Source organism: Poecilia formosa, unplaced genomic scaffold (assembly GCF_000485575.1).
Source record: "Poecilia formosa unplaced genomic scaffold, Poecilia_formosa-5.1.2 Scaffold77, whole genome shotgun sequence".
NCBI classification, from domain to species: domain Eukaryota; kingdom Metazoa; phylum Chordata; class Actinopteri; order Cyprinodontiformes; family Poeciliidae; genus Poecilia; species Poecilia formosa.
This window is the reverse complement of record NW_006800016.1, coordinates 1,704,156-1,718,182: the sequence shown is the minus strand read 5'-3', so window position 1 is coordinate 1,718,182 and position 14,027 is coordinate 1,704,156. Positions and strand designations below refer to the sequence as shown.

The following is a 14,027-nucleotide window of genomic DNA, read 5'->3' as shown; positions in this document are numbered from 1 at the left end:
TAATCAGCCTGCCTGTATACGCAGCCGGCCAATGAGGGGGGAGCTCACCTGCTTGACAGAGACAGGAAGAGCAGGACATTGAGACATACAGAAGACAAGCCCATTATCACCTGATATTAGCTGTGAGCTTCACAGTTTGACTCAAACACAGGAAGAGTTCTTTTTTTAATCAACGGGAAACAAAAGCAACCGATTCGCAGGCCAATCCTTTGAAGGATTAGCAATTGTTAATCATCACATAGTGTGATTGTGAACAAAAGTTTAAAACAGGACAAAACAATGTATGAAATACAGGAATTTCCTAAGCAGCTCAGAGATCTAACTTTCTAATTTCCCCTCAGACTTTGCCCTCTGGACCTCGGCCCTTTTTCTTGGGAGATTTTCCATTGGAGGCACAGCTGATAAGGAGCCGTGCGCTGAGACCAAGGGACGGACAGATTACTCAGACAGTCTGTTCCTTCATAAGACTCTAAGAAGTCATCTGCAAGGTGCAGAAGATCACGGCACGCATGAAACTATTAGAAAGTTTGACCTCAAGCTCTCAACATCAGCTGCTTCCTGCGTACCGGAAGCATCAAATGTCAGAAACTTCCTGCAGCTGGGTGGAAATCTTTGTTTTTGTGTCTTGCAGCTCCAGTGGGAGGTTTGACTTTAATCATCATGGGAATGAAAGCTTCGTTTTTTCATCGCAACAGAAAGATTCATCTGAACTGTTGGTGGGATGAAATTTTAACAAAATTGTCTTTCTGCAAATTCACAGTAAGAAAATGACTGGACAATGTTGCTGCGGATTTTCTCAACTCGTATTTATAGAAACTGTCAAAAATTTGGGGAAATACCCCAATAAATATTTGGTGAAATAGCCCACTTTTAGTTAGACTCATCTGAAAAAACTGACTCACCAAAGCGAATTATTTTAAAAATTAAGATATGTACTATCTTTAACAATGAAGCATCTATTAAAAAGTCTGGAAATATTTTTTCTTCATACTCTATTTTCTTTTTTATTTAACTTATCCAGACCTCAAATTACTTTCTTTTAAACCCAGCAAAACAAACACCTGAAGGTTTGATAAAAATGTGCAGCTACTCTTGCAAACGAATCATTTCTCCTCTGGAGTCATCTTCAGGGTCACACATGAAAACACTGAGCTGCTTGGAGAACTCAAGCTTAGACTCCATCACCTAAAACATGAGGCGAACCGTCAAGCACAGCAGTGGCAGCATCATGCTCTGACGCTTGAGAATCGAATAATGAAAAAAGGAATAAGCACTCGGCCTCCGCGGCTAAATAGTTCAACTTTGACACAGTCTTGCTTGACGTGACGCTAAACACTCAAAATTTGTTCTTGGACGGACGGAGCGGGCTCACATCAATTTACCAAAGCTCAAATCTAATGGGAATGATGCGGCCTCTGGTTAAAATCTGGAAACCGTTTTGCCAAGCAGAGAGGACGTAGTTATGCTGCATGAAGCCTGATCCCATCCTGAGCCGAGAGCTTTGCAAGCTAAGCTAAGAAAACGGTGCGGATCCACTGAATCAGGCTGTGAGCGAATCCCCTGTTTGATTGGCTCAATATTCAAACCGCAGTGCTGAAGGTTCAGCAGATGAAGCCATGAATTCAGATGGAAGTGACTCTGTTATGTAAAGGATTGGACTGCATGAACGCCAGCATGCTCACAGCCATCTGCTTGCTTTCCCTGAAATCCTCGTACGGATCGCACAGCAAATGCTGCCTTGGCAACAGACTCTTCCAATTATTTTCCACCTTTGAGACAAAGTTCAAGTTTAGAATCTGAGCTTGAAGTTCAGCGTCGCTCTGTGACCCGAATCCCGGCCGGTTGTTGAATTTTTTCCTTCCTTGAAATGACACGCAACGAGGGGACAGTTTCTGTTTCTCAGCCTTACCGCCACCGCCTGACTCATCCTTTATCAGCTCAGTTGTGTCGCGGTTAAATCCTACTAGTGTGAATCCTTTGTGTGCTAAAGATGAGTCATCCATTTTGATTTCTCGTCAACGACGTTGAAAAGACACACAAAAGGCGGGCCCTGCTGCGCTTTCTTCCAAGCAGAAACATCACTTTATTTCTTCAAACAGTGATTCAAAGTTGCAAAAGACAACACAGCATCAACTTGCTCTTACAGTTAGCGCATAAAACACTGCAGCATAAATCAAAACTAAACGTTTAAGTATCACACAGGTCTTAAAAAAACACATGCAAGGGTATTTTTAGTGATTTACGCACTTGTAAATGAAAAAAGTAAGAAGAAAGAAAACAATAAAAATAACTTTGTTTTCTTAGTTTCTTCTAAATGTCCCATAACTTATGACATCACTGTGAACTGCAGTCCATTCAGACTGTCAACAGCTTGGCGCAGACCTCCACCTCCACCTGAACGGAGGGCGGAAGGTGAACGCCAACTCTGAGTTCGTCGGGAGGCAGGAAATGTCCCCTCCACCTCCGTCCACGGCTGCTTTTCTGCAGCCTTCAACCCGACTCATCTGCTCAGGTGTTTCCCCCACCTGCATTCAGGTTTGGTCTACAGCACTGACAGATTGTGGCAGGACTTGGATTTGAGCCAGAACGCCATGCTGGGATTGTTCTTCGCCACCACCCTGTCGAGGAAACGCTTGGCCCTGACCGGAAGGCTCTCTCTGCGTTTGTCGCAGTGGACGCGCCTGCGGCGTCTGCTGTCGTCTTTGGAGTCTCGCCGCAGGCGCAGCTGTCTCACGATGCCGTAGAAAGCCTCCCAGACGTTGTGCTGCATGGCGGCCGAGGTCTCGATGAACTTGCAGTCAAACACCGCGGCGGAAGCGCGGGCCTCTGGAAAAACAACAAAATGATTCGCTCAAAAAAAAACCCTTCAGATGTCTTTGAACTTGGAAAAACCACAACCACACAAATGTTGATGTGTTTTATGTGATGGATGAGCAAAAACCTTCAAGTGTAATAATTGCAACTCTGGCTGAATGTTTGGCTCCTACCCAGTCTCCTGCCTTTTGGTGCCTTCAACATGTTTTCTGACAGATTTGCCCCATAATCAGCTCAATCAACTCACCACACATCACATCCAACAAGTAAAGAACGATCTGGTACGCACCTTTACCCAAGAAGTTTTAACTCCACAGCTTGAGGGAAACGACAAAGGGACGCAACTTTGTACTTTCTGAGTTGTATGACATTAGGCCCTTTTATAGGCCCAAATGAATTGTATTAAAGTTTGGGGATTTTTACAAATATAATCAATACTCAAGTATTTGAAAATTAAGAAATTATATTAATTATTTTGGGAACAACATAGAGATGCTGCTCTGGGGATGAATTAAACCTACCAGGCATCAATTAATGTATAGAACTATCTGTTATTACCCATTATATTGTAATTTGAATTGGTAGAATTATTTTTGTGGTGGTTTGGGTACCAAACTGTCTCCAGCCCAGGGGCCCCACATCCTTGTAAATCCGGCCCTGCACACAGGTCTCCTCATGGCTTTCTTACTTCCTTATCTTTCATTAAGGCCAGATTTGTAGAGTGAATGACTAATTGTCAACATTTGGAAATAATTTCCATTCACTTCACACTTATGTGCAATGTTTTGCCAGCCCATCACGTAAAATTAATTAAAAAATGCTTAGAAATGTGCGACAGATACGAAAAAATGTTCAAGAGTAAAGATCATTTCTCCAGTGTCTTCTTACCGCTTGTCGACACTTCTCTCCGCCTCACCAGGTCGCACTTGTTCCCCACCAGGATTATGGGTGTGTGGCGGGCAGGACGAAAGCGACGGAGGGTTATCCGGAGCTCTGAAGCTCGCAGGAAGGATGCCCGGTCAGTGATGGAGTACAACAGCAGGTAGGCGTCGCCTATCTGCATGAAGCTCTCCTGGGTCCACTCATCACCTTTCTGCAAAGATTACAAAGAGTTGAAATCTGAAACACTGCAAGTCCATCTGATAGAGTCGCCTCTAGGCTATAATCAATGGAACATTGACCTACATGTATATTTCTGGTTTTGATGATGGAACTCAATAAATTGCAATATTTGTTCTCAAACTGGTAACTGTGTGATGTTTTTAAAGCACTTTGAACTGCCTTGTTGCTGATGTGTGCTGTACAAATAAACTTGACTGATGAAATAAAGTGCATCCAGGCTGAAATGTGGCCAACATTTCTCACCTCTGCATCCCAGGTATCCAACAGGAGTATAGTTGCAGCCTCTCCATCAACTTCAATTTCCTTCTCAGCCACTTCATCTGGAAATAAACATGAATTTTAAGTTTTATTCTAATAAAAAAGATACCCTATTAGTAATTCAATTATTAATATATTTTAAAAGTTTGAATTGTTGTAGTAATTTAAACATGTCATACCTCCACACAGCTCGCAGTCGTCGCTGTCCATGCTGTCCGCTGCGCCGGCGAAGATGCTGGCGAACGCCGTCTTCCCGACGCCGCTGGCCCCCAGCAGCACCACCCTGTACGGGCTCCCGGGCTCCACCGAGCCCCCGGCGGAGTCAACGGAGATAACCGAGTCCGACGACGACCAGCTCCCGCGGCTTCCGTCCGACTCGCCAGCGGAACTGGCGCAGGACTTGGAGCGGGAGATGCACGCAGGGACCCGGGCGAGGAGGCCGTCCGGGAGGAGGTGGCTGCCCGGGTCGCAGATGCTCCAGCGGTGGAGCTCCGTCTGGAGGCGGAGGCTGTGCCGCCGCACACTGGAGAGCATGGTGGTGGTGGTTTAGGGTGAAGCGGTGAGACCTCTGAATGGTGTTTAAACTAATTTTTTCGGGGAAAACACACCCAAAAGTAAGTCTTTTTTTGAAGAAATCTGCTTTACTGGGTGTGACATTAGCAGTGTTTCTTCATCAGGTTTCTTTGGCCGAGGTGAAGTAAGTTGTGCATCGCCAAAGATTGGTAAATCCCGGAGCGACTTGTCCAGCTGTGTCGTTTCTGTGTCCTCTGCCTCCTGTCTCGGTAATCTGCTGCTCTGTGCTCTGCTGGGGTTTCCCTGCAGGCTTTATATAGGGGGCGTACTGTTTTGATTCACGTCCACATGAGAGAGGCGCTTCATCTGTGTTAGCTTTCCTCCCCAAAAAGAGACTGAGGGATCTAAGCTTTCAACAATCCAGTTCTGCAAAGATTACAACTATTTCACGTTTAAAGATTATTCAAGTGTAAGCGCAGATTGGCGTGTTAAACTTTTACTGTTAAAATTTACGTTTCCACATACAGATGGGACAATTTTTTTGTTTATTTGGCTGTTATACAATGTTAACAACTAAAAGGTAATACTAATGTATTAGATCACAACCTCTGCATCCACATCAGGAAAAATTAAGCTGTTACTTCACAGAGTCACTAAATTTCTACTTATGGAAATATCTCTACTTGGTCAGGTTTTAGATATGGAAACCATTTGGATGGAAAAAGAATAAAGGAGGGATGGAGGGATGATAAACAAGCAGAAAGATGAACAAAGAGATGGATTTTTGGATGTATGGATGGTTTGTTAGAGGGCCAAACACGGATAGATTGATGAACGATGGATGGACGGATGGATTGCTGGAATGATGGATGCATGAGTTAATACGGTTACAAATTAATATGAGTGGACGGATACAAGGCAGTATTGACTGGACGTATAAATTCACAGACATCATGGACACTGTATGGTTTACTCACCATTAACTCTGATAAAACAATCAGCTCTATATTAAGAATGCAATTTCCATTTTGGGTTTACACCTTCTGAAATGTCACATTTTATCAGATATAAGGCATAAATACAGGTCCTTCTCAAATAATTAGCATATTGTGATAAAGTTAATTATTTTCCATGATGTAATGATAAAAATTAAACTGTCATATATTTTAGATTCATTGCACACCAACTGAAATATTTCAGGTCTTTTATTGTTTTAATGCTGATGATTTTGGCATACAGCTCATGAAAACCCAAAATCCCTGTTTCAAAAAATTTGCATATTTCATCCGATCAATAAAAGAAATCTGTTTTAATACCAAAAAAGTCAACCTTCAAATATTTATGTTCAGTTATGCATTAAATACTTGGTCATGAATCCTTTTGCAGAAATGACTGCTTCAATGCAGCGTGGAGGCAATCAGCCTGTGGCACTGCTGAGGTGTTATGAAGGCCCAGGATGTTTCGATAGCGGCTTTAAGCTCATTCAGAGTGTTGGGTCTCTCAACTTTCTCTTCACAGTATCCCACAGATTCTCTATGGGGTTCAGGTCAGGAGAGTTGGCAGGCCAACTGAGCACAGTAATACCATGGTCAGTAATTCCAGTGGTTTTGGCACTGTGAGCAGGTGCCAGGTTGTGCTGAAAAATGAAATCTTCATCTCCATAAAGTTTTTCAGCAGATGAAAGCATGAAGTGCTCCAAAATCTCCTGATAAGCTGCTGCATTGACCTGCCCTTGATAAAACCCAGTGGACCAACACCAGCAGCTGACATGGCTCCTCAGACCATCACTGACTGTGGGTACTTGACACTGGACTTATGGCATTTTGGCATTTCCTTCTCCCCAGTCTTCCTCCAGAGTCTGGCACCTTGATTTCCGAATGACATGCAAAATTTTCTTTCATCCGAAAAAAGTACTTTGGACCACTGAACAACAGTGGTCCAAAGTGCTGCTTCCCTGTAGCCCAGGTCAGGCGCTTCTGTCGCTGTTTCTGGTTCAAAAGTGGCTTGACCTGGTGAATGAGGGACCTGTAGCCTATTTCCCGCACACGCCTGTGCACGGTGGCTCTGGATGTTTCTACTCCAGACTCAGTCCACTGCTTCCACAGGTCCCCCAAGGTCTGGAATCGGCCCTTCTCCACAATCTTCCTCAGGGTCGGGTCACCTCTCCTCGTTGTGCAGCGTTTTCTGCCACACTTTTTCCTGTTTGTTTATGGGAGGTTGCTAGAGGACTAGACCTTTTAAAGAGTTTTTAATTTCCTATTCTGACCCTGGAGAAACAATCTTTCATCTTTCTACATTACGACTGTATGCACAGCAGATTAGCAATGAAGCTTGATTTTATTTGATAAAAAAACAAAAAAAAACCTCTGCCGTCACAGGGTTGTGACTATGTGTTAGTAGGCCACAGTTTCACTTGAATTATCACAAAAAAATGTGCTTTTACCACATTGTTACGACTGAAATCATATTAAAACAGATGATCGTGAAAAATGTTTTACTGGATGCCATGTACATTACAAAAATAAGTTGTAAATTAGTTCATTTTTTTTACACATATTGAGTCTTTCTCGCTTAAATACGGGCTGGCTATAGAAAGTTGTGCAGCACAAATTAAGATCTTTTCCCCACTGCTGTGATTTGTATGAATGTCCTTGTTAAGAGCAGAAAGGAGGCAGACAAAGAAAAGTCCTCGCGTTACTCATCTGTTCTCCTCTTTTCTGAAAAACAGTCGACATCTTGTCAAACATGGCTATTATAAATTGTCTCCTTTCTCTGCGTGATTGAATAAAAACGTCAAACAAACAAACAAAAAAAAACATTAGGCTGTTCTCTTCTAGTCGTTTCCTACACTTTGTTTACCCTGCAGACATTTTTGACAGCTACTGTGACAGAAATGAAAGAATATTCTCCGAGCATCTGTGAGGCAGACAGAGGCGGGCAGTAAAACCGTGAGCTCTGTTCTGTGCAGCAGCTCAGCGACCATCTGACTGCGGGCGGCACGTGTCGGGAAGAGGACGGCAAGCAGAGGATTACCTGACCTGGAGGGGAAAAATAAATAAATAAAGCAAAGTGGATGAACAGATTATCGATCATTAAAAATTTGAGCACAAAAAAAATCCATGCGCTGAACAACTCAGAGATGTTAGAGAAGTAAATAAGTGTCTGAAATTAAGAGCAATAAAAATGTTATTTTCAGGATTTCCACTTGTTTTTGGAAGGGGAAACGTCAAGCATATTTTTTAGCAAGCCCACCATGTTGCTGTTAAGTAATTTTTCTAACTAAATTCACTCATTCAGATGTAATGCAGCTAAGAATTATAAATGAAGCTGTCTTTACATTAAAATAATGCAATTATTTTGATTTGGATTAATTCACCAGCTTAAAAAAAAAAAAAAAAAAAGAAAATGAGCCCAGAGAATCTTAATATCCGAATCTCCTGCTGCTTTTTTAACAAATAAAACTAATGAACCTCAATTAGCCACTAATGCTGATATCTTCTGAAATGCTTGGAGCGCTTGTGCTGAGATAACTCTTAATACGTATCGGATCAGAAAGTGCACATCGCTGCTCTGATCTGCAGTAAAGTTCGACGTAGGAGTTCATGATCGCTGCTCAGCCTCCAACACCTGGCAGATAATTAACAGACGTTACAACACAAGAAACAACAAATTATTTGCAAATCCTACTTTTTCCTCAGCGTTCTCTGTACTCAAGCATAAAGCTGAGATATTTTACAATTTTGGAAAGTTCCTTTTCAGAATCAAAAGTGTTTTTTTTTTTAAACAAATCTGCAGGAGAATTAACATTTGAACACTTTTTAAAGGTTTTTTTTTCTTATTATTACTGAAATGCAATAATTATTATAATAGAATCAGAATATATGCAAACTCAACATCACAGATCAGCTCCCAGTTGAAGACGATTTTTCCGCCTGAGCTGCACCGGTTCCCCGGTGAGGAACGATAAGGCTCGATGGTGAAAGACATGAGGTGCGGCTCGAAACTGATAACAGAGTTTGATATCAAAGAATCAGGCTTCAAACACGGCAGCTCGTTTATTATGTGGGGAACCATTGGCTGCAGCTTATCTTCGTTCGACACTATCTTTGCAGAGTGAACATTTAACTCAGATCTACCGGCTGTCACATTATTGGAACAACAATAAGCTGCGTTTGAATCAACCAGTCGGATCCTCGTTTTCAAAAACGCACGAGAAAAGCAGCAGAAATCTGTTGAAGGGGAGGGTTGTTACAGAAATTGTGGGATTATTATTATCTTTTTTTTCCCCCCCACTGTTGTTTTGCTGAGACTTATGGACGGGGCTGCGGCCTCGTCTGTGTGACCTGCTGCTGTGTATTACAGCTCTGATCTGATCTGCCTGACAGATGACCAGACTACATTAAAATCCCCGTTAAGTGCTGGAGGGGAACCAGGGAGGGCGGGACGCTCAGGCCAGCTGCAGACTGCAGGGGGATGTTCATGGACGCATGCTGAGAGAGAGCTGACCTCTTTCTTTCTACTCTTCCAGAAACGCACGAGGCCACAGTCACCACCACGAGCAAACAGCCTGGTCCTCACCTCTCTCTAAACTTTATACATTTAAATAGATGTAACTCACACATATAACGACCACACCAACGCTTTGTTTTAAAGTGTTACAGTTTGCTGATCTAGTAAAATTTAAAACTGGAAGGGAATTAAATGACTGAAGGCTAAACAGGGACATGAATATTTTGAAATCTGACTGAAACCTTCATAATGGTGATCATTTCTTGTTTCTCTTGGTTGGATTTAATTGTTGATTCTCTGTAATCTGTTAATCTATGTAACACTAAAGCTACGAAGAGATTATTTATTTGTAATAAACGTGTAACGGTGAGCATGTGTAAAGCTTCAGCTTATACCTTTTCGATCTGTACAACACTTATTAATATTTCTTTTGAGTTATTTTGTGCGTCTGTGTGTTTTACATAGAATAAACTAAAAAAAAATGCTCGTGTTTTTAATTGTGACGTCATTTTCTTCATCCAGACTTAAAGGTGAATAAGTGCTTCATTGAAATTTGACTTTTCCTTCTGTCACACGACTGTGTTTCTCAGAACTGGTTAATTTATGATCAACCAATAGTCCGCCTCTTGCTGCCAAAGTTACAAACCTCTGGTTCAGTCTGAAGGCAGGTGCACTTCCTGATTAGTAAGGTCATGTTTTTGCCTCTAGTTTGACCCTAAAAGGCTATTTTTTCTACTTTTTTTCTCATTGCTCTCTGTTCAGGTGCAAACTGTGGTGATTATTCAACCAAAACGTTTTTTTGTCTATATTGACCCAAAAATTGAAAATAATGCAATCAAAGCCTATATTTTTCTAAAATTAGCTGGAATACTTCCTTATTTTGCTGAAAATTATCTTTTCAAATCAAACCTCTAATGAATGTTAATTATTCATTCATTTCACATTTCAGTAGCAGCACATCACAATATTTTCTCTCCTCTTGTTAGAAATAAGAAGAAACAGGATCGTCTAATTTAAGAACCTTTAAGTTCAAAATGTTACTTTAACTTCAGATTTTATTACTTCTCTCTTCAAAGCTCTAAACTATCTAGGTTCAGATCGGCGGAGAAGAGCAAATAATTACTAAAGGGTGAGAGAAGGGTAATCAATATCTATTGGATTCCAATTTCAATCACAGAGGACAGTCTGCTTTTATTACCAGGGTGAAATATTAGATATTAATCCCAGTGGACTGTCCAGGAAAAACTGGGTTCTCGGTCAAATTATTCCCCGTCAGCTGCAGTGCGTCTCGTTTAAAAGCCAGTTTATATTCACGCTGCCTGTTCCTAGATTAATAATCAATACCAAGTACAACAGTGGTGTCCAATATTTTTTCTAATTATATCAAAAACTATTTTTTCTTACTTTTACCTGCTAAAAAAATAAAAATGAATACAAAATATTTTAAAGCACAGCAGTCAGATTTCTATAGATTTCTAGATTTAAAACAAAAATGGATCTGTCACAATAAATATGTGCTGGACGATAAATTGTCCCAGTAAAACGATAATATTGTTGCTTTGAGACAATTTTCATTTTGACAATGGAATTATAAATTAAAAGACCTCTCATAAACCAATAAACTTTCATTTTCATAAAAGAACATCCAAAATAAAACACAACGACCAAAGATAACATATAAAATAAAAATGTAAATTAAAATCACACACAACAAAATTGCCCTTCAAGAAACATTAATCATCAGAATGGAATCTATGGAGCCAATTTTAATTTATTATGCGATTACTTGCTTATTGCGACAGGCTTAGTTGCAGGTTTGCCAGATAAAAAAAAAAACAGCAAACCATATCCTAAATTTTTCATCATTTTTTTTGTCTTTTTAGCAACAAGTGAAGGATATACTCGCTTTATTTTGACAAGTTAAAAGACCGTGCCCAAGTCTGCATTTCAGTAAAACCGATAATTAATCCAATTAAATTTAAAGTAAAAACCTGGATGAACACATTTTAAGATTTTAATTGTCTGTATCTTTTTAGAATAACCTGGCATCAGTGAAAATTTCACCCCTCTTCACAGATCACACATGGAGTAAACTTCCAGTCTGTCTCCATCAGCGGCTGTGAGCCTCCCAGATGTAAGACATTCATTCGTTCACTCCATGCTGCCGCTCTATGATCCGTCGAGCTGCAGTCTGGATTACGGGGGGGATTGGCAGCACAACAACGCAGGGCTTTACACGGATACATGCACCCAGCAGAATATGACCTCTGTGCCCGTCAGGGACGCAGATGCAGATCAATATCCTGCTTCAGCGAGGGCCGATCATCTATCGGGCACGTGTCCGATAACAATGCCGCCCAAAAGCAGCCGTCCTCCGGCAGCAAGCGGCGTCTTGTGCTAGTAAAGCCGAGCAAGGCCAGCAGCTTAGAGGAAGTTGCTTGGCGATGGTTGCTAGGCCACCAAACATTTCTGTCTCAAGTAGATGTTTTGATCCGAAAGCCTTGAATTTGATCAATAAGAAACTTTTGTTCAGATTTATATGGAAACTTGGAGAAAAACGTGAATCCTTTTGAGATTTCATGCGGCAGCAGAACGTGCTTCACATTTACACTTCTAACCGCTTTAATGACGAGACGTTTTAGATTTAAACCTCATTCATTTGAGCGCTGAGGGTTAACCATCACAGCTGAAATATAATCCATTTAAACAATTTTAATGATGAACTGAAACCACAAAGCCCTGAGACGCTAAAGCTAATTGTGAATGCAGTTCTTGAGTCTACGCTGACATTTTAAAATCTTTTCAACAGTTTTTTTTTTTATACGTTTTACACCACTTCTTTTAGTTTTGTTCACTACAAAAGCTACCACTTTAAAAATAAAATATAAAATAGTTAAAAAACAACAACATTATCATAACGTGCTTGTTTATTTATTTCTAATACTTTAGTTTAGTTAACATGTCATTTTGCCATGTTTCTGTTTGTGTTTTTTCCCGTTATAGTTAAAGGTGTTTATTTCAGCTGTGTTTAATTTTAACAACTGTCAACTGCTCACTGGGAGGCATTTTCTCTGTAGATTGTTTAGGTTTATTTATTGTATTTTATTTAATGTATAGGAGCAGAAGCTAATTATTTGTCTTGTTAGGATAAATACAGATAGTGTGGCTGTTGTGAAGTCAACCCATTAGACTTGAGACGAACAAAAAAAGCGTTACATTTATACATTTATGTGTGTTTAGAAACAAATTTTTTGTCATCAGTTGGTAAATAATGCTAAATAGTTTCTTGCATAATGCTTTAGCAGGTCCAGAGGACCCCAAAGTGCTTTAAACTACATTTAGTCATTCACACATTGCTGGTGGGAAGCTACATTGTAGCCAGAGCTAGCATTGAAGCTAGACTGACAGAAGCGTAATGAGGGTTGTTATTTCACTATCAGTAAAATAATATCAGTATCGAAACATCAGTAAATGTCAGCTCCTAAATGATCCTGAATGATATTGGGGACAATTAGAGATGAGACAGGAAATCTGCCAGTTTTTCCCACGTTGATTTAGTTCAGTGATCAGTATGTCAAATATAAATAAAAAAAAAAACACCTTTTTATTTGTTCAATTTGACAAAATTAAAACCAAGAACTCCCATCAATTTATGGCTAATAAACAAAGATTAGATAAAGTTTAAGGACAGATACGTTGATGCATGAATGGGGATCATTTTTTAAGTCCTTAAGATTTAGCATCTCTCATATTATTTATCGTAATAAGTTGTCATAAGAATTTAGATTTATCGTTAAATTCCAATTAATGAAGCTTAAAACCCCATAAACAGTCCGTCTCCTCGCGATTGTTGGTTTTGCTATTTTCTTCATCGTTTCTTCAAGAGATTTGAATAAGCAGTTTAGTGATACAAATCACATTTCTGTAAGTGACTGGTGTCCTACAGAAACCCACTGCTGTTTTTAAGAGCAGTATTTGTGTTTGTTGGGCTATGATTGCTGTTTCATCTAGTCACAGTGATCCAGTTACCCAAAATAAAATAAATTAGTTATCTTTTATCTTCATCAGAATACCACGAAATATCGTAACAAAACGTCCAGGCCACTCCTAGAGCAGGCTTGTCAGACTTATTGCATCTAATTGGTGAATCTCTGATAATAACCCTCACCTTTACTGCTTTTGCACAGGAAACAATAAAATGTAGTCATGTGTAACGTCAAAGTGACAGAGTAAATTTCTCGCCAGCTTGCCATAAAGAAGAAGAGAAAACATCAACAAGTCCCCAACAGGTCACACATAAAGTGTCATATCCATGAAGGAAAAGTGTAACATCCCAGAGACCCATTTATTATAAAACCTGTTGCCTAACTAAACACACACAGTCGACTGTCATGTAAACGATAACTAGCACCTTTGCATGGACACTTGTATTGTCTGGCAGGTAGTTCAATTTGCCATACCCCGATATACATAATGGTCCGCGTCTCCGGGGTGCGTGCACACACACCGACACACTGCGTGCTGTAACTCCCACGCAGCGGCTTTGTGTTGAAGGGCAAGAACAGAGCAGTGTTATCCAAAATAACAGACTGAACAGAATGCATGATGGCACACATTTAAAGCACAGCAGATTCACTCCACGCTAATGTGTGTGATCGTTGCATAACGAGGAGAAAAACAATTCAAGTGGAGTTCACTGCCCTTAGTTTCCAGATGACACACTTCAGAACTATAAACTAGCTCTCTATACCACCTGCAGATATGTAAACCATAAACCTCAGCAGAGACGCTGTAAATATTCCTCCAGATGG

At 40.4% G+C, this 14,027-nt stretch overlaps 1 protein-coding gene across 1 annotated transcript; it reads right to left on the bottom strand.

Annotated features, from left to right (window-relative positions):
- Positions 1–2,049: 2,049 nt before the first annotated feature.
- gem (GTP binding protein overexpressed in skeletal muscle) lies at positions 2,050–5,104 on the bottom strand. Its single transcript, XM_007556205.2, has 4 exons — positions 4,374–5,104; positions 4,180–4,256; positions 3,703–3,907; positions 2,050–2,826 (listed from the first exon to the last, which is right to left on the bottom strand). Exons 1-4 carry the CDS (start codon positions 4,726–4,728, stop codon positions 2,543–2,545), a joined length of 921 nt encoding a protein of 306 aa, XP_007556267.1. The 5' UTR covers positions 4,729–5,104; the 3' UTR covers positions 2,050–2,542.
- Between the last annotated feature and the right edge of the window lie 8,923 nt (positions 5,105–14,027).